This window comes from Octopus bimaculoides, chromosome 4 (genome assembly GCF_046866305.1).
Source record: "Octopus bimaculoides isolate indiv1 chromosome 4, ASM4686630v1, whole genome shotgun sequence".
Taxonomy (NCBI): Eukaryota; Metazoa; Mollusca; class Cephalopoda; order Octopoda; family Octopodidae; genus Octopus; species Octopus bimaculoides.
The window spans coordinates 18,537,276-18,560,002 of record NC_142931.1 but is presented as its reverse complement, the minus strand read 5'-3'; the positions used below and the strand labels follow the sequence as shown (position 1 = coordinate 18,560,002).

Sequence of the window (22,727 nt, the reverse complement as noted above, 5' to 3'; positions counted from 1 at the left end):
CAGCTGCCACCATTCAACACTGGCGTTTCGAAGAGTTAAGGCAATATATATATATATATATATATATATATATATATATATGTTGAAAAGCTGGTCACTTTGTACCTAGAACAGTGGCCTTTGACTTCCTAAGGCAATAAAAACTGGGGACAAAATTCTTTCTGTACCAAAAACAAGGCGTACAAGCATGAATGCGTGCGCGCGCACAAACTTACACATACAAAAGTTTGTGTGTGTGTATGTATGTGTGTGGACATATTTTGGACATAGAGTTACCAAAGGTTTCGTGTCCACAAAGTCAAAGCCTTGTGGACTCTATACATCAGACTTTATACAAAGACAACAAATTTAAACTTTCTACATTAAGACATAAATCTCGATTTCTGAGCATTTCCTCACATCTGTGACGTAGAAAGTTTTAATTTTCTGTCTTTGCATGGAGCCTGACGAACTGTCCACAAGGCTTTGTGAATATGAAGCCTTTGGTAACTCTGTGTCCAAAATTTTAATTTTTGTTGTAATAATTACTGTTCTACTTTTTAGAATGTGCTTCTTTTCTGATATATGCTATATATATATATATATATATATATATATATATATATATATATATATATATATATATATATATATATATATATGGTGGTTGTCTACTCCCTACACAGAGTTTGACCACCTCCTGCACCTACACCTTAGCCCTTTCATAGGGTCTGATGTGGCTTTTTAAACCAGACAATGTTTTGAAAAAACACCCACACAGATTGCACCTCTGATTTGTATTACCAATACCTGCAGGTAAGTTCTGCTCATTGTGGATCCTAACATATCTTTTAAGACCCCCATTGGATTTGCAATATATATATATATATATATATATATATATATGTTTTTAGGTGCATGCATAATTTTTATGGCTGGATGTACCTTCTATCATCAATCATTTTCAACATGGACTAGATACAGGTTATTGTGCCACCGGCATTAGAGAGATACAGCTGGACCATAGAGTGCTCTCTCTCTCTCTCTCTTGTCAATTCTTATTCAGAAAACTACAACCTTCCTATGTGAGATGCTGTTGCTGCAACGTGTGTGTGTGTGTGTGTGTGTGTGTGTGTGTGTGTGTGTGTGTGTGTGTGTGTAACAGGAGGAAAGCAGGATGGGTAGAGCCCCATACATAACATAATTTGTTTATGTTTTGATCTTCTAATTCCAATTCCTGTGCACATGGCCACTTTAGCTTTTATCCTTCTGAAGCTGGGTAAATTCCAGAAAGGAGTGCACCAGCATGGCTAATCCAGTGACTGACATCAATCTAGGAATAAGAGAATATACACACACACCCAATAAAAGACTGGACTATATGCTACAAAAGGAAAGAAAGGAAAAAACAATGACCCAAGCAGAGAAGGGGAGAAGAGAGAGATGGGGGTAGAGAAAGAGAAGAGAAAGGGAGAGAGAGATACAGGGGAGATGGGGAAGAGAGAGATATGGGAGGGGAAAGAGATACAGGAGAGAGAGAGAGACGTGTAAGCTGCAAATAATCGTTATTTCTCCCAGGGAAACTTAGAGATTTGGTAACTGAGGAACTGAAAACAAGAAACGCCACCTTTACCTGGATAATCTCAACAGATAACTGATTGTTAAGCATGGCTGCCTTCTATTCATGATGATGCAGATTCATTGTGTTGGACCCAGTGGAACTAATCTCAGTTGAATACCGACAAAAGTACAAGTCAGTAAGTAGCTGCCTGAGCAAAGAATTTGTAGCATGTGCCACAAGAACTAAGGCATACCATATGCTGTAATAGAGTTGTCTGCCAAATCACAAAGTGATTTTAAGCTGTAAATATCCATAGGACTCCACCAAAAGACTTCAGTTTCCTTCCCTTTCCAGCATTTAAGCAGGCCTTTACAGATTGTATTTATGTATATATTCTTGAATTTTATAGTCAACAGAAGCAACAGCTTCATTGAATAATGATATTTTTACTTGAGCTGATGACAAAGCATCAGTGTGATAGATGACCTGTTAGAAATGGCAGCCAACTCACCCTCAAATCACACCCAAACATCTTAAATAAACAAACACGAGTGAAAAATATATTGGATAATCTTGTTTTAAATATTTTATTTATATATTCTTTTTTTTTTCTAGGGCCCTAAGAGGCCAGTTGCTCAGTTTTCATGGTGTATAAGTGACCAAGATCAAAATGTTCCCTTGAACAGGACGCTGTCCATTATAGGGTTCACAACCAATAATTTTGAGGGGAAAGGAGAGTCAATTAAACCATCCGTAGTACTTGGCTGAGACTTTATTTTCTCAATCCCCAAAGGGATGAAGGACAAAGCTGACCATAGCAGAATTTGAACTCAGAATATGATGGAGTTTGTGCATATTCCAGCAAACAATACACCTTTCTCACTGATGCTGCCATTTTGAATAACAACACCTCTGGTGAGCATTTCAGAAACGACTAAATTATCAGTGTTGCCATACAAAACCTGGAAAGTTAACCTTTTATGTTACATCTGTATTGTTGCAATATACTCATTAAAGCACTCACAGGTGTGTTTTCATTTTGTATCATTTATTTTGAATTAACCTGTTATAAAAATCTGGAAGAATAACCTCTAAGCCTTTTATTTGACATGCTAACGACCCTTCCAGTTAGCTGCTTAAATACTTTACAGAAGGGTAAAAATGGAGAAAGACAGGAAAGCCACGGTTGGAATACATTTAGTCTGAGGTATACTCAGTCAGTGATGTCTTTTGAACAAACATCAGCAACATTCCTACTTTCCCTGCTCATCAACAAAGAAAAATGTCTTGTAAAATTGTAGCAATTTAGCAATCAGGAATAACAAGGGATAGCCATAGGTTGACAATTAATTTTCAAACATAAGTGTTCCCTTATTCGTTCCTGATGAGTTTGATTACTGATATTAATTAAATCAATTTCAAAGTAACTATCATAGGAAAAGCTCCAATTTTGAATTGGCATTGAATCAAATTAATAAACTCGACTAATTAAAAACATGTTAATTTAAATTGTTTTCCTAAATGAAATTTTCTATTTTTGAGAGTAAGAAAGATTCAAAAATAATTTGGGAAATGGGAAGAGTGATGAAGCATTTCAAAAATATTCTTGAACAAATACAATATATACAGTATAATAGTGTTTAATGAACACAGGTGTGGCTATGGGGTTAAGCATCTAACCTTGCAATCACAAGGTTCTGGGTTTGATTCCACTGTACAACGCTCAGGGTAAGTGTTTTCTATCACAGTTACAGCTGATTCCTTGTGAATGAAGCTTGGCAGAGGGAAACTGTGTGAAAGTTTGGCATATATAATCATCTTTTATCTTTTACTTGCCTAAGGTGCCATGTAGTGGGACTGAACCTGGAAGGAAACCGCACACCACACAGCTATGCTTATATTCATTATTTTAAAAGTTGACACACTACTCAGAGTAGTTTCACTCGAGGTTGGGCTGTTTACAACAGTCATGAACAGTCTGGTCCAGGGTAAAACTCTTAGCACACTGCCACCTTTTAATAGAATCAGCATATATATTCACTTGACATATATATATATATATATATATATATATATATATATATATATATATATATATATATGATGAGCTTCTTTCAGTTTCCATCTACTAAATCCACTCACAAGGCTTTGGTTGGCCTGAGACAATAGTAGAAGACACTTGCCCGAGGTGTTATGCAGTGGGACTGAACCTGGAACCATGTGGTTGGGAAGCAGGCTTGTTTCCACATACCCACTCCTGTGTCTATAGATATATAAATTATTTAAAGAATTATAACACATGATTATCTATTACTTATGATTAGAAATTTTTAGGCCTTTATAATGAGTGAGAAAAAATATGTATGTTGTATGCATCTCTTTCGTTGCACTTCAATTTAAAATTCCAACTTTTAATCTTATTATGATTGATTTTGGAAATGATTATCACCCTTACAAATAAATCAGCTGCCAGGGCAAACCATACAGTCAAAAAACTTCATATTGTCTAAGCCAGACTGAAACTCCTTCTACAACCATTTGGCTGTCATTTATTAGAAATTAATCTCCTCATTAATTTTTGCACATACCAATGAATTACATAAATACTGGAGCTCTTGTGTAAAACACTTGACAGCAATTGAGCTTTTCCACAAACAAATCTTGACTGTCATAAGAGCAGAGATTACATGTCTCAAATCTTAATTGTTAAAATAACAAACCAGCACAGATGAGATGACCAAAACTAACTAGAAAATTAACCCAATTATCAAGAGCCATTAAGCCGAACATGTTAGATGGAAGATGTAATTACAACTCAGTGATAAAGTCTTTGTATTGTTTTCAGCATTGTTCTCCAGGTTCTAATTTTGATTTGAAATGCAATCTCAGTCATTATGATCTTCCATACTTGATCAAGTAAATAATAGTAATATATTAAAAGAAGCAATAACAGGAAGACCAAATTTAGATTGTTGAATATATTCAGATCACTGCAAAATTCAGATAAGAAACTCATTGATTATGGATTTGATTAATAATGCTTGAGAAAGGTTGTAGGGTCATACAGTACAGATCTTTTGTCTTTTACTGGTTCCAGTCACCAGACTGTGGCCATGCTGGGGCACTGCCTTGAAGAATTTTAGTTGAATGAATCAACCCCAGTACTTTTTAAGCCTGGTACTTGCTTATTTTATTGGTCCCTTTTGCTGAACTGCTAAGTTATGGGGACATAAATCCACCAACACCAGTTGTCAGTTGTCAACACACACACACACACACACACACACACATGGCAGACTTCTTTCAGTTTCTGTCTTCTGTCTACCAAATCCTCTCAGAAGGCTCTCACTGGCCCAAGGCTGTAGTAGAAAACAATTGCCCAAGGTGACATGTAGTGGGACTGAACCTGGAATCATGTGTTTGTGAAGCAAGTTTCTTACCACACAGCTATGCCTGTGCCTATACTATATTTGATGTGGGTAGTTGATTAAACTGCTTATTATGAGCCAACAGCGAATCCTCACATGGCTGCACAACTTGTAAGAAATAGCAGTCAAATTCCCTCAAACCACATGCTACCATTTTAGGAGAAGAACGACAATGGCTAATGTAAGCAAGGACACTTTCAAAGCTGTTGTCCTGGATTAACCATGCTTAAAACAAAAAGACAAGATAATCACAACAGAAATGTCTAATCACAGAATCTGCTTAATCAGATCTGATCTGGGATTGCACAACAGCCACTTAGTCCTATCAAGCTAAAAGCTTATTAATAATCTAGATGTAAATCAAAGCAAAAAAAAAAGAAAAAAAAAATGTTGACGCTGATTAAATTGTGTAGTTTTCTAACCATACATTGCTTGATCAGATTATCAAAGAATAACCAGAATATCTAACAGAAGCCTATGCACAGATCATTCTAGATGTTAATTGATATCCTAAGATATAGATTTCCTGACCAATAACAGAAGAAAGAAAGAAAAAAACATAAATATTGAATAATGATAGAGAAAAGTATTTTCCAAAGGCTAATTTACTAACAAAGGTTGACACATTGCTAAAATGAATATTATATAAATGACAGATTTTATTAACATCTTTCTAATAAACATATACATCAATATATTCATATATTTAACATCATGGTAAATATAGAACTAGGAAAAACCAACACCAAAACATTGTGAATTATCAAATGGTAGAAATAGTGTGAAAATTTTCTTTCCTAGTGCTTTCTATAAAACTATACATTCAGACTATAATAACCTCCATCACTAATATTGAGACTGCAAAGGTTAACACAAAATTATTGATTAATTTTCCAAGCGCGAGACTGCACCTTGTATAAAAACAATATTTTTGCACAAAAAGTTAAAGGGCATACGCAGAAATCAAAAACAAAAGCAAACCATGTAGCAGTTGATATAAATTCAAAAGCTACACAACCCTTTGATTGTCTTTATAGTAAATATTTGTGCTTCCTTTTCCATAGATATCTTACACTAACCACCACCACCACCACCACCATCATCATCATTGTCATCACCAGTACCACCATCTTCATTTTACAACTGTTTTCATGTTGGCATTGGTTACCACAGTCAGAGCCAACATATATTTTTGGGGTACTGCTTACAAAGACAGTTTGAGGGACCCCATCTTGCAGGCCTTTCATTTTTTGGCATGGTTTCTACAGCTGGGTGCCCTTATTAACACTAACCACTTTACAGAGTGTACTGGGTGGTTTTTTTTTTTGGTCATTTTTTTTTTGTAACACCAACACAATAGAGGTGTCATGTCCTCAACAAGACTAAAGAATATTCACAACAACCTTCTTTACAGGGTATATTGAGGGGGTGCATTTTTAAAGGGACTGTACAATCCCATGTCTGTTTGCTTTCCATCCTCTTTACAGAGTGAGAGACCTGAGTAACAGAGGCATTAGTAGTAGGAGTAGTTCTTATTCTGAGATAGGTACCTATATTCAAGACAACAGGACAATAACAGCAGTCTATGTGAGCCAGGGGACAGACCAAGGACAAATACCCAAGATGTGTAGAGGAATGTGAGCAAGAGTAGGAATGGTAGATGGTATGAAACAGGGAGGTAACAAGCAGTGCAAGAGAGGAGGGTGAAAGCAGAGCACACTGGGCTTAATATAAATCAATATTATGAAATTTTAGATAAATAACTCAATCAAGTAGACTGTAACTAATAAGATGTTGCTTGAGTAATGCTTGTTTATTCACAGTGTTTTGAATTTAATCATGCATTATGTCATAGTTTCAAGATTTCAATGATGTGATTGTATATTTTTAGAATGACATTGTAGGGTTGGTATGAGATGTTGAATCTGGCCAGTTTGAACATAAAAGAGTCAGAATACTTTGGCCAGATATGGCTGGTTTAAATGCTAAAGGGTAAAGCTGACCATATCTAGTCAAAATATTCTACCTGTTTTCTATTCAAATTGGCCAGATCCAGCCTCTCACATCTACCCTACAAAGCCATTCTAAAAACAAACTACCATATTATCAAAATCTTGAAGGTAGGAAATAAAGCATGATCAATTCAAAACAATGTGAATAAATAAGCATTACTTTTGACCGAATAGTTTGAATACCAAAGAGTTAATGTGGTTTTGTCCAGGTCAGTCCTGATATAGCACATTTGTAATCAAAGTTATTCCAGGGGTTATCCTGATATCATTTTCTATCATACAATGTATCTCGGATTACACTGCCCAGTATTCTCTCTCTCTCTCTTTTCTGTGTGTGTGAGTGTGTGTGTGAGAGAGAGCTAGAGAGAGAGAGAGACACACACACAGACAGAGAGATAGTGAGAGAGTTTGTCTGTCTCTGTCCTATTTTTAAGATTGTAGGCTGTTATTTTATATTGCCATTTGTGACCAGTGTTCTTGGTTACAGGCTTCCAGCAAGTTAATCACTGCATTTTTGACAGTGAAAAGCTAACAAGGGAGTGCCTAGCTTAAGGCTAATGAAATACTTCCAAATACTTCATTTGTGAAGCAGAGGATTTTCAATATTTTCATCGGTATTTAGAGACTTCACCAAAATACACTGGCCAAAGTTACACACAAATGTGCACATTCACATGTGCACACACACAAACAGTAGGCTTCTTCACATTTTCTTTCCAGCAATTTCCACTTACAATCTATTGGTCAATTTCAAGAGATGGAAGAAAAAAACACTAGCCTAAGGTAAAGTGCAGTTGGATAAAATCTAACATGCTGTAACCGAAATGCAAACTTTGTAATTACATAACTGCACTTGCACTCTCTCAAAGGAGATTTGACTTCTATTTCTAACAATTCAAATGACTGTACAGAGGTTCCAGTTCTTGCTTCATGTACATAACATAGATTGTATTTCCAAAATGGTATGGCATTATAAGTGTCTAAAAGAGCAGGTTCTTGTTCAGTTACACTTCAAGAGATTTGGTATGTTAGGAGAGACATAAGATGAGTATGTGTGTGTGTGTGTGTGATGGAAATCCACTCCAATAATACGTCTGTGTGCATGAGCATGTGTGTCAGTGGATCAAGAACATCTTGCAATTCCTGACATGCATATGTCATTCCCGTCTCACTTAAGGCATTTTAAAGCTATTGGCTGGTGTGTCCAAGTAACTGGTTAATATAATGCTTTTGATGGTCCACTTCTTTCTTCATCATAGGAAGGTTGCCACAGAACTTAAGCTAATAAGCTCCTCCTTGTTACGTCAGCAGTGACACACACACGAACACACAGATATGTATGAACAACAAGCAGGTGTATTAGTTTGACACGTGGGAAAATGAAAACGTCTTTTACGTTTCGAGCCTATGCTCTTCAACAGAAAGGAATAAGAGAAATAATGAAAAAACACTTGTAAATTTAGCGGACCAGCATACCCATCTTTGTCTTTTGTTTTTTTTTTTTGTAAATTCTCACTATATATTACATGCTCACATGGTCACACCAGTTTTATCCTGTCTCCCCCTTATAACACTTTGAACTTTTCTTGGACTATTCTACCTGGATTTTCTACTCTCCTACACTTTGGCTGCACCTCTCCTACCTATGGATTACACTGGACTCTTCCGTTAATGAGAAATCGCTCCAATACACCACAACATTTGAACCTTTTGAACCGTTCTAAACTTTTTTGTACTTTCTGTTTCTTTTATTCTATATTTGTGTTCCTTTCTGTTGAAGAGCATAGGCTCGAAATGTAAAAGACTTTCTCACTTCCTGAGCATTAAACTAATACATCTCTTTGTTGTTTACACACCTGTCGTCATCTTTTTGTAAATTCTCACTAATATATATATATATATATATATATATATATATATGTATATATATATAATAAAAACTCAAATACAACATAAAAAAATGTGTAATTCTTAAAAATAAAAAAAAATTATAAGCAATATAATGGGAGTTGGAGCATAAATCTAATCTAAGGAAAACACTAGATAAAACTACCTTGTATATCTGAAAAATTGATTAGAAGAAATACCAATATTTGACATTACTTATAAATTGAACAATTGTAAAGCCAGTTATATAAGGTGTTGCTATTTTTTTCAATACAACAACACAAGTTCTTAATCATATGATATATATATACGCAAAAATAAAAATATTGATAACAGAAATAGCTTAGAAAAATCAATTTATTTTAGCTCTACCAGATATTTTAAAACCACTTGGGAACTAATATCCATAATTATGGTCTAGTTTCTCTTAATTTATAGGCTAATTAATAAATTTAGCTAAAGTTTTCTTTAAACACAGCCTGTATGCATTATTCTATCTTGTAGACTGAGAATACATTTGTTATTCAATATTGAACTTCAGACGAATTTCCATAGTTTTATGACTTGAAGGTATAAAGTATAAAGTGTATACATTTATATCAACTACTCACAGTAAAGATATTGTTAGCCAAATCTATAGTTGGACATAAATGTAACAAGATTTACAAATATCTTGATGTAAGATAAAATATCTTATCTTCAAGTTACTCGCACAAAATATGCAACCTCTATGCAAGTAGATGCATTACCTGATAATATAGAGTAGCAAATAATCTATCGTTTGTATCAAAACAAGCCAGAAGTAACAGAATGCATGCAGCTGCATCTAACATACTTTCAGAGAGAGTTCACTAAATTAGTTATTCTCATAAACAAATATTCCTCCTGTCAATAAATAAACTTATCATCTTAAGATATTACTTTTGAAATAAGAAGCAAATATCAAAAATATATCGGTGGAATCTTGATCATAGGTTCAAACCTATCTAAGGCTGTCAAAGGATAGGAAAAAGAAAAGAAAGAAAAGAAAAGAACAGAAAAATAAAAATCAATCAATTTATCTTTGGGTAAGAAATCAATTTATCTTTGATTCAAGTAGAAGCAAGGCTGCGGTTACATTTTTTTTTTCTTCTTTCCCTAACAGCCTTGAGTTACTTTGAAGCTAGACTCCTCGTATATATTTATGACTAGATATATATCTGAGAGAATCTATGCATATTATCCAGCTGGAAATTTTCTCTCCAACCAATGACTGTTGGATAGGGACAATGTGAAAGAATAATGAGTGCTATAGTTGACTTCTTTTTTTTCAAGAAGCACTTTTCTTGGAAAGAGAGAGAGAGAGAGAGAGAGAGAGTACAATAGGGATAGAGATTGAGGTGGAGGTATAGCAGCCAATAATTATCTATAAACCAGAAAGTTTATTATATCAAAAGAGAAATTTAGTTTTTATAGTTAGAAATATGTTGCTTTACTGAAATATATTCACCAAACTCCTTTAAAAAACAAAAAAACTGTATCTTCTGCTTCAAGCATTAATGAGCCTCTGTCTGAACTAACCAAACAAAATATCCATAAATGAAGAAATAAAAAATCCCTTTGCACAAACCACACACACACACAAAACCCTACAACCAAATCAAAAGCTAAAACGATAAACAAGATATCTGAACTTCAATAAACTTCTCTGTCAGCATTTAACATATTTTATTTTTCGTTTTTAATTCAAAGAAATGTAATTGAACATTTCCCAAGAGTTCATGATAAGCAAGCTGTTTTGTTTCTGTTATTTTCCCTTTCTTTTATGTTGTGCCACCATGTTTACTTGAGAATAAACCTCATGTCAAGATATTATCATGTTCCAAACACATCTTCACAGGGTTTTTTTTAGTTTTTTTTCCTCCCTAAATTCATGTTTATCATGATTCTCACCTTTGTCATACAACACACTTCTTTCGGTTTCTCTACATTTCCTATGCAAACACACATCTATATCATTATACACAGCTCCCCGTTCACTCCCACTCTCTCTCTCATTCATATAAATGTGTGTGTGTATACGAACACACACACTACTTTGTATATATGCATGCATATATATATATACATATACATACACACACACACATATACATGTGTATATATATATATATATATATATATATATATATATATATATATATATATATATATATATGTACATAATACATACACACAGACCTGTGTGTACATCTCTCTTTAAATATGTGTGTGTGTGTGTATATACAAACATACATACATAGGCACACATACATCTGTATTCATGTGTGTATTACACACAGACACACACAGCTATCTATAAATATATCCCCTTATATGCATATCTCTCTCTCTCTCCTACACACACACACACATATACATGTGTGTGTGTGTGTGTGTGTATATATATACATATATACACACACATCTGCGTGTACATCTCTCTCTCTCTATATATATATATATATGTCTGTGTGTGTATATATACATAGGCACACACACATCTATATTCATATGTGTGTATTACACACACACACACAGTTATCTATAAATATATCTCTTTATATGCATATCTCTCTCTCTCTCTCCTACACACATACACACACACATATATATAAAATATTCAAACTTAATATTTTTCATAAACAACATGTCAAAGGGGCTTCAAACAAGAAGAAATCCTTTTGCTTTTCTGCAACGAAATAAAATTTAAAACTACTGAATTTCAATATTTCAAATGTTACAAATCATATATACTTTAATAATAACTACAACAACAATAGAAATAAATGCATGTATATTTATATTTTTATATGAATGCATTTATGAGTATATTGTGTGCATGCAAATCATTCTTCTTTTTTTTTTTTTCCTTCCTTTCATTCTCATATTAGAAAATTTTCAATATATCGAAATTTATAAACTTATTAAAACACTTCGAAAACCACATTTAAAATCTATTTTATTTTCTAAGTGTAAGCTTTAAAAAGATGATGCTTGGTTAAGAATGCAGAACAAACAAAATCATGGATAAGAAACCCACCTCAAATAATGGAACAAGAGAAAGCTCGCCTTCTATAGTTTCTGCTGCACAACAAAAAAGTATACCTATTTTCATTTCTGAATAAATTTACATCTTAAGCTTGATTGAACAAACAATATTTTTCTCCTTTAGCTAAGCCACTTAGGAAATGAAATGAAACAGATTTCAGTTGATTTTTATCATAGGTATGTGACTATGTTTGTACCAGCTGCAAAAGTTTGCACGTACACATGTGTGTATATAGACATACACACATGTATATGTATCTATATCTATCTATCTATATATATATATATATATATATATATATATATATATATAATTAAGGGATCAGCAAGCATTTGCTTCTGTTGGAGTCTCAGCTTTTTTAGCTGCTATTTCTGAACTTCGGTATATGGTGAAGCAAATGCTTGCTGATCCCTTAATTATGTTTATAAATGTATGGGAACTTTTAAATAAGTTCTCCACCGATAATGGTGCTTACATACCGAAGGGCTTGGTAAAAATGATTAATTGTTGATTTATTAATAAATTAATAAATTGATAAATCTTTACCCTTTTAATTTGTAATATATATATATATATATATATATATATATATATATATATACACATATATAAATATATCATCATCATCATTTAACGTCCGCTTTCCATGCTAGCATGGGTTGGATGATTTGACTGAGGACTGGTGAACCAGATGGCTGCACCAGGCTCCAATCTGATCTGGCAGAGTTTCTACAGCCGGATGCCCTTCCTAACGCCAACAACTCCGACAGTGCAGTGGGTGCTTTGACGTGCCACCGGCACAAGGGCCAGTCAGGCGGTATTGGCAACGGCCACGCTCAAATGGTGTTTTTTACGTGCCACCTGCACAGGACCCAGTCCAGCAGCACTGGCAACAGGTGTTCAAGCTATCACAGAGCAGCAGGAGATGTGTTTTGCTGAAGAACACAATGCACCACTTGGTCCAGGAATTGAAACCAGAATCTTGCGATTGTTAGTGCATAATTCTAACCTCCAGACTATTTTGCATGCGTTGTTTATAAGAATTGTATAGTGTGTGTAATACACAAGCAAATAGAATTTTACAGGAAGACATGACAGGTGTGACATATACATAAGTATAATATGCTATTTCTGATATCATTCTTCAGAAAAATTGAAGACAAATGAGAATGACAGGTAAAGAAGAAATATAGAGAATGATTTGAGATTTATGTTGTAGGCCAATGCCACAACCATATCGCATAAATCTGATTTGAGAATGAAGTATATATCATGTCTGATAATATTCAACATTTAAGTTAAGTGGTAAATTATAGGTTACTTTGGTGTGGATGGGATGAAGGGAAATGGAGAGAAAGAGAGAGAGAGAGGGGGGGGAGCTTGTGAGAAAAAGAGAGAGAAAGAGATGGAATAAGTTAGTAAGAGAAAACGAGAGGACAGAATGAAAGAATGAATGAATGGGAGAGGGGGAGAGAGAGATTTAGAAAGGCAGGGAGGGAGCTTGTGAGAAAGAGAGAGAGAGATGGTATAAGATACTGAGAGAAAACGAGAGGACAAAATGAAAGAATGAGAGAGAGAGAGAGAGAGAGAGAGAGAGAGAGAGAGAGAGAAAATAATAGAGAGAATGATAGCAAGAAAGAGAGAGAATTATATATATGTGTGTATATATATATATATATACATACATACACACACACAAAATAATAGAAAGAGAGAGAGAGAGAATAATTGAGAGTGAAAGAGCCTGGGGGAAAATGAGAGAGAGGAAGACAGTGAAAGTGTGTGAGCAAGATGCGAAAGAGTTTTCATGTGCAACAGCATGCACATGCCTGCAGGAGTGAGTGTATGCGCATCGCATCTGCATGCATGCCAGTTTAAGAATGGGAGAATTAGAATGAAATGTAAAGAATGAACAAGCATTTCAGGGGATGAATGTGACAGCAACAGCAGGAAGAGTGTGTATGTGTGTGCGTGAGAGAGAGAGAGAGAGAGAGAGAGAGATTAATATGGGGATGGGGTGACAGAGAATGTGAGTAGAAGAGAAGAGAGAGAGAGAGAGATGCACTGCTTGGTCAAAACTATGATGTAAGATAATACAAAAACCATTTTTATTATACATACATATATATAGTGGCATTTTAAAATGTTCTTTGTCTAGCAGTAAAAACAAAATACCAAGTCTTTGCTTTTGCTGTTTGGCTTTTGTCCCAGTTGTTCTAAAAATATTTCCCTTTTAATGCAAGCTTTGACAACCTTCCCAGGATTAACTGAAAGGAAATGCACCATAGTATGGTGCTGTCATCTGTTAACATTACTGTGAATCAACATGTAATGCTGCTATGTTATTTTGTTTCACTTATATCTGACAGTTCACTGGCACACTTTGCTAGAGAGGGATATTCCCACCTCCTCTCTCTCTCTCTCTCTCTATCTTTCTGTTTCTCTCCTGTGCAGCATAGCAGCATGGCTTTATACATTAATATATTGGTTCAAATAGCACGAGAAGCAAGATCTCCTTGCATTGATGATTCTGTTATCACTGAGACATAACATAATGTTTTGCTGGGTTGGTTTCTCAACTGAACCCTTTGAATAAGATTTCTAGTTTTGATTAGCAATACGTTTGTTTTTTATGTTCATTTTTCAATGCAAGTATGGATTCCAGGGGTTCTCAACTGGGGACCATATGACCCTTAACAATCCACTTAAGATTCTGTTGCTGAAATTTATGTCAAATAAACTGGTTATACTTTTATAATACACAAAATATTTTTAACATCTTTCTATACAATTCTTAATAATATAATATTTAATCAGGCGCAGGAGTGGCTGTGTGGTAAGTAGCTTGCTTACGAACAACATGGTTCCGGGTTCAGTCCCACTGCGTGGCACCTTGGGCGAGTGTCTTCTACTATAGCCTCAGGCCAACCAAAGCCTTGTGAGTGGATTTGGTAGACGGAAACTGAAAGAAGCCCATCCTATATATATATATATATATATATATATATGTGTGTGTGTGTGTGTGTTTGTATGTCTGTGTTTGTTCCCCCAACATTGCTTGACAACTGATGCTGGTGTGTTTACGTCCCCATAACTTAGCGGTTTGGCAAAAGAGACTGATAGAATAAGTACTAGGCATCCAAAGAATAAGTCCTGGGGTCGATTTGCTCGACTAAAGGCGGTGCTCCAGCATGGCTGCAGTCAAATGACTGAAACAAGTAAAAGAGTAAAGAGAGAGGTAAAAAATGGCTGAGAACTGTTAGGTTAGACAAATATATTACTGAGGCATTTTTTTTACAGTTGGATGCCCTTCCTGTTGCTAATCCTCACCTGTTTTTCAAGTAAGGGATCTTAATTATTTCACATGTCTTCATAAGGGGGTACAGCTGGAGAAATGACAAACTGCCAGCAATTCGGGATCTTTCAAGAAGTGCAAATGTTGTACAGTGCAGCTTTTAACTGACATCCTTTAATAAATACTAGATTTTTTTTTTTATTATTATATACTGTTTCTCATCAATCCCTTCACTTACACACACATATATGCAATCTTATCAATCATTTTAGGAGAGACTTCAGGTTTATTGGTTTGAACCTGAATCGTAGAAAACCTAGTTATATAAATAAAATTTATAAATGTATGTCAATGTCTATATGTGTGTGTGTGGTAAATTGTCTGGAGAAACTGTGTACCCAAAGAGCAGAAATTCAGAGTGGCATGAGGCTAGCCTGGCCATTATCTCTCTCTCTCTCTCTCTCTTTCTTAATTGATATATATATATATATATATATATACTGAGATATCTGGTGCTTTGCTGTACTCAAGAAGACCTCTTCCTCATAGCAGAATTGACACTTGTGCTAGTGCCACATAAAAAAGCACCCAGTACACACTGTAAAGTGATTGGCATTCGGAAGGACATCCAACCATAGAGACTATATCAGAATAGACAATGGTATCTGGTGCGGCCACCGGCCTTACTCGCTCCAGGCAAGCTGTCCAACCATTGCTAGTATAGAAAATACACATTGAAAGAAGATGATGATGATGATGATGATGATGAAGTGTGTGTGTGTATATATTTCTATATATGGAATGGGAAGGAGAGAGATGTAAGCTAAAACAAACTGAAGAAAGAAAAAGGAAACTAGCCCTCTCTCAAAATGTTTAGCATCTTAAAATTGCCTTCCATTAAAATACCTTATGACAAGAACAGTCTGTTAACAAATAAGTCAAAAGAAGAATACTTTTATAAGATGAACAGCATTTTCAGTTTTAATAATTAAAACATCTTTTGAAGCATTCCTTTTCTGAATTTTCTAGGTAGCTAGCTAATGGAAAATATTTCTCATAGCTAAAATTTTTATTTATTCTGGTAATATTAAAATTCCAGAGGAAGAGTGCTTCTTTATGTGAACTAGATATGTGAAGTTTACAGCTATCAGTTTTTTTTATTTTGCTTATTAAGGTAAAAATTCAAGCAAATAACTAATAAAGGCGTTTAGCAACCATCAACATATTTCTCACCAAATTAACAGTCGTATATAAGACAGGACATGCACCAATTTCAAATCAGATCAATGTTAAATGCATTCTATTTTAACACATTATTTTTCCCTACATAATACTCAAAAACTGCTACACCAACAAAATATCCTGAAGATAAGTTTCCAAAGCCTATTAGTTTGGAATTACAGCTTTCAAACCATGTAGATATCTGTGTAGATGTTAGTAACCTTCAGTGGATGTGAAATAGTTAGGAATGAGAATGGGAGATTTGACTGTCATTTTTAGCTGGAACATAGCTTGCTGGCTTATATTGATGTGAGAGACATTTTCCTTTAAACAAAAGTTGACCAAGGAGCTTAACTCTTGTTAGTTGCTAGTGTATTGTTCCCTTTGATTGTTATATTCATTTTCATTACTCTGGTGTATTGTAACCTCACATAACTTTAAACCCATAAGACACTTCGATATATGTAACTGCTTAGGTTGAAGAATTGCTTTATTTATACAAGTGTGGACAATCACATTAAATGAGGGGTTAAACCAAGCAATGATGTTCTTGCTTTTGGTCTTGGCTAGTAATTCATAATTTTATGCCCGGTCAAATATTGTTTCATTGAAGCAAAACCAACATATTTATTGATTTACATGTTGTGCCTCAGACAGTATTGAATGAGTGATTAGATCTCATACTAATGTATATTATTTGGTAATTGGTCTCCTAAGAGAACTTGCTCCTATTATTCTGAATGTGAAGTTGAGTGAGGCATCCAAATATTCACCAATCTCATATGTCATTCTACAAAATCTTTCAAGTGATATTAACAGAAATTTCATGAAATATTTTCTCATACTGCTTCTATGGTATTTAGAGTTTACAAATGTCATTATCTGTATCAACAGTTATTGCTGTTTGGGCCCCAAGTCAACTCCAGTACCTATAATGTAGAGCGTTTCAGCCATAACTATTTGGTCTTTTCCACTGACATAATGTATGCAATGAAATCTTCCTTTTCTTTTTAGTGTTTGGAAATTTGGCTAGTATTTCTAGCATGTCAAGTAGCTAAATAAAAGCTGTCTCATGGTTCAGTACAAGTGTTGCTTACACATCAGTTTAAGAGGGAGGAATAAGTCTACCAATCACAAATTTCAGTTCCATCAAAGCAGGCATTATTACACCAAACTCCTCTTCTCCGTCTAACATCCTACACTTTCTAAAAGAGAAAAAAGGATTTTCTGCTATGGTATATGTGAGTTCTATATAACAAAAGTTTCATACCTTCCGTTATGTAAAACCAACCACAAATTGTAAACTATTCTTGTTGCATCTAAAGCTTATCGTATTCATGACACCCAAAACAATATTTCTTAAGATTACTAGTTTTAATTTCAAACCCCACATTTTTTATATCACCCAAATCTTCAAATTTCCTTGAATTTTTCAACCTTCTTAGTTGTTTCTATCTACTTTGATGCCCATGTTAAATCAACTTCATTAATGGCCCTTAACAAGGCCCATTATTGAAAGCTTTCCAGCTGTGTCTAGCACTTTCTTTTCACATATCCAGGATTATATCCTTCCATTTCCAAGATAATAGTGTGTGATTTGAGGAACATTCAACTACTACTTCTACCAGACAAGTGACTACATAGGAGCTCCTTTGTTGGCCTATGCTATTATTTTATTCATGTATGTATTCAAATTCAAGAGGGTTGTTACTTCATATAAAACATTATTATGCAGGAGATGGAAAACACTTAATACGATCTATTTTAAATATTCCACTTCACAATATCGCAAACGATATTCAGCAAATACGCCATTGATGGTACAGAATGTGAATAATGTCATAAACATATTAAAGAATGATAATTTTTTTTTTTTATATAAAGTTAAGAATTTGCATATAAAAACACTATGGTGACATGTTACATTAGATATTAGAAAAAGTAAGTACCTGTTTGTCCATAGGCAAAAATACAGCCATTATAACCCTCATATGCCAGTTTCAAAATATCTCGTCCTAGACATTCAAACACTTTTGCTTGGCCTAAAATAGACAAATTACATGTAAACATGAAATATTCATATATGCAAATATATGATAAATCGATATAATGGGGAAAAAATGGTTGAATTTTCTTGTAAAGTGCAGAGCCAAGGATTTTGGGAATATTTTCCAAATGGATTTCAAAGAAGTATAATAATTAAGTTTTCAACTCCTCTGATATAAAAATTATCATTTTATAAATTATTTTATGAATGAGAACTTCGATTAAAATTGAATAGAGCAAAAATATTTTTTTCCCCAATTTCTTTTTTGCTTAATATATATAAAAAAAAACTTTAATTGATAAATGTTTTCCAGTTTATCATTCAATCAACAAACATATTCAAATTATAGAAATTTATTAAAATCCACCCATATCATGTTGTACAGGATTAATTGTAATAACTGAATCAATTGGAAATTTTATAATTAAGACAACCAACACCAGCTAAACAATTTAAACAAAATCTATGAAAGCAGGCAAGACAAATGTTTAATAAAAATCCATAAAAGTCAAAAAGGGAGTAAGTGGAGAGAACCTCAACTCCATAATCTTTTTTCATTAGAATGATTGAAATAAGGAGGAAAGATCATTAAACATTCATAAGACATGTAAAAAAAATTTTCTATACCATCTCCCGTTTGGCAAAGACAAATATTTACCTTATTGATAACAGATACTCTCAAGTTATTGCCTTCATGTTCCATATGAAGGAACCAGTTTAAGATGCATAACTTCTCCCTTTTTAAATTACTGTCACGTCCTATCCCTCTATCATTTACTTTCCCTTGCATTTATCAAATTAGGTTGGACACCTTGCATAGTATTTAATATAGCCAGACAAAATGTACCCCTAGTTTCTAGTGATAATAAGTGTGCAAAAAGTCTATAGTTGTGACAAGAAATAAAGACGATAACACAGCATCGTCATGGTGAAAGGTATGAAGACACTGTATTATGGTCATGGCGGCAAATATGAAGAAGACATCATGCTAATAAAAGTTTTGTAACAAATGGATTTTCACACATACAATGAAGAATACAAACAGCCAACTAATTATGGACTACTCAGTGGAGCCTGAGAGTTAAATGGACTTTGAAGTGGGACAAGTAAATGATAACAAGCACAAAGTCTATTTTAGAGAGCAATTACAGGTGAGTCTGTTCAATTTGAAAGCGAACGTAGAGAGTAACTTGACTGTGAAAATCAGAGTGTGGAAAACTGATTGATGTCCCTGCTCAGAGAGATATTGAAAAGAAGAGATCTTTTAAGTGAGACATATGGCCATTTCTAAAGAAGACAGTCTGGAATTTTGTTAAATGCACATAAAAGCCTTTCTTATATACTGGTCTTTATTTTTTACAAAGGAGATATGGAACAGACAGACAAACCTACTTCACGGTGACATCGTTAAGAATTATGAAGAAGGAATGCCATATTTATGTGAATCTCTCATAACCATTAATGAACAAATAGCTTATTTATTTATTGTACAAAAAGCTGAATTGCCATGCATTTATATTTCTCAGCACCATGGTTCCAATGCAACACTTATACTCCTTGTTGCAGTGAGCAGCACAATACACAAAAGATTCATTTTTGCAAGGTATTGCAATGCAGCAAACATTGAAAAGGTTGTGGTTCCTGTTTAATGTTGGGAGACAGATAGTAAATACTATAAAATACATTAATATACAGCTGTTTTCTCACTGATACTGCTCTCATCAAGAGAATGCACCACTGATTGATGACATTGAATAGGTCAAAGATTCAAATGCCCTCAACTGTATCATAATGAATACAAAATGATTTATTAATGTGTTTTTGAAGCTCAGAAGCTTTCTGCTTTATTTTTCTTTTCTTTTTCTCCTCAACAAGTTAGAAGATCAATAGCTTTTTCTGAATAAATATAGAATATTGAATACAATGTGTATTGCAGCCGTTTGCTTTATGCTTAATAGAGATATTGTGAACAATTCACAAATACTTAAATTTTTTGGGAACACTATCTGCTTTATTATTCATGACAGTGTTTAATATAGTTGACCTTGCATGCAATTAAAACAAAACTAAAACCACAATAACAATAATGGGGTATAATTAACTGATTAGTATTTAAACCTAAGGCATGCGTTTCACAATATTTACAATGGTAAGATCGGAAAGCTTTCGTCTGTACATCTAATTTAATGTTTAAAAAGAACCTCAAATACAGAATATTTTTATTAGCAACACACTCCACGCTGATAAGAATATTTCTGAAGTGGCATAACTAACAGCATGAAATGTAAGCAATTAGTCAAAATCTCAAAAATAATTTAAAATATAGAAGAAAGGAAATTAACTAAACACACGTTGAAATTGAAATATGTTATCAGATTGACCAATCTAAGTGAATTGGCAGATTCAGATTGAAAAGAACGATAATAATAGTATAAAGTTTTCATCAACTCACAATTTATTAGAGTTTATTTCATGTGTATTAGTCTATATCAATCATTATATATAATGTTGTTCTGCTGTTTAATATGGCTACATGCACAGTACAATCATGGATCAAAATAAGCAAACAAATTAATAATGTCTTTTAAAAACATGTAAAAATAAAAGCAAAATGCTCAATTTTTTTTTCTTCTTCATGCACATGATGATTGGAACTTATCACAGCAATGCTTTTTAGAGCAGTTTGATTGAGAGGCCTGAAATCTTACTTTACCATTAAACAAAATGTAATTTATAAATTACAAATAGAACTTCAGACACATCATCATCGTTTAACATCTACTTTTCCATGCTTGCATGGGTCAGATGCAATTCATGGCAGCAGAATTTCTACAGCCGGATACCCTTCCTATCACCAACCCTCGTCAGTTTCCAAGCACTGTAGTATTTCCCCATGGCCAGAAAAGTTTTCATAGAATATAGGAAACAAAGGACACAGCTTGTATGATGGTGTCTCTTATTAAAAACTATCACCCAAAGTCAAGACAAACATAAATGCACACACAAATGCGTGCGACAAGCTTCTTTCATGTTTGCCTGCCAAATCTACTAACAAGGCTTTGGTTGGCTTGGAGATACAGTAGAGGACATTACCCAAGGTGCCATGCGATGGGATTGAACCTGAAAGTTGGCAAGTAAATTTCTTAACCACACAGGCATGCTTGCACCTCAGCATGTTTAAACAATCACTAAGCGTTAGATGTTTATAAATTATTAGGTGTTTACAAATCATGACAGCTGATATTTTAGAATTTTCTACCCACTGTGTAGGTAGGGCTGTTGAACAACGAACTCACACACAAACACCCAGATTTAGGACTGGATGATATTAGGAAGGGCACCCACCCATAGAAACTATGCCAAAACAGACAGACAGTGCTTGGCACAATCTTCTGACTTGCCAACTCCTGCCCAACCCATGCCAGCATGGAAAACAGATATTAAATGACGATGATGAAACTATAGTATAGCAAGATAAATTGAGCTCAGAACCTAACAGGGAATTTCATTTCTGTAGTCTGGACAGAACTACAAAGGTTTAGATTGATGCACAGTTTATTATATACCATACATGCTATTCTGTAAGATTTATATTTAAACATTATTAGTTATTTTTTCACTTGTTCCAGTCACTGGACTGTGGCCATACTGGGACACTGCATTGAAGAGTTTATTCAATCAAATCAACACCAGTATTATTGTAATTTTTTTTTTAAGCCTGGAATTTATCCTACTGCTTTCTCAGCCAAATTCCTAAGTTATGGGGACATAAACAAACCAATGATGTTCATCGAGTAGTGGGGGAGGAGGAACAAAACATGCACAAGCACACACACACACACACACACACACAATGGGCTTCCTCACAATTTCCATTTATTAGATTCACTTACAAGGCATTGGTCAGTCTGTGATTATTTTAGAAGATACTTGCCTAAGGTGCCACACGGTGGGGACAGAACCTGAAACCATGTGATTGTTCTATTCTGCTCTAGGTACAAAGCCCAAAATCTTGAGAAGGCGGGGGGCAGTCAATTAGATCAACCCCAGTAAGCAACTGGTACTTAATTTATTGACCCCGAAAGGACGAAAGGCAAAGTTGACCTCGGCAGAATTTGAACTTAAAAGGTAAAGACAGACCAAATACCGCTAAGCATTTCACCCGGCGTGCTGTCTCTGCCAGCTCGCCACCTTCATGTGGTTATGAAAGCGAAATTTGTGAAGCAC

The 22,727-nt window shown here is 34.3% G+C and overlaps 1 protein-coding gene across 50 annotated transcripts in view; it reads right to left on the bottom strand.

Annotated features, from left to right (window-relative positions):
* The window catches only part of LOC106881370 (kinesin-like protein KIF13A), a 692,738-nt gene that overhangs the window by 378,581 nt on the left and 291,430 nt on the right, over positions 1–22,727 (bottom strand). For all 50 annotated transcript variants that reach the window (XM_089350407.1, XM_089350417.1, XM_089350419.1 and 47 more), the window contains one exon: positions 18,403–18,495. In XM_089350407.1, the coding sequence (XP_089206533.1) occupies positions 18,403–18,495 (93 nt within the window). The remainder of the gene's footprint in view (positions 1–18,402; positions 18,496–22,727) is intronic.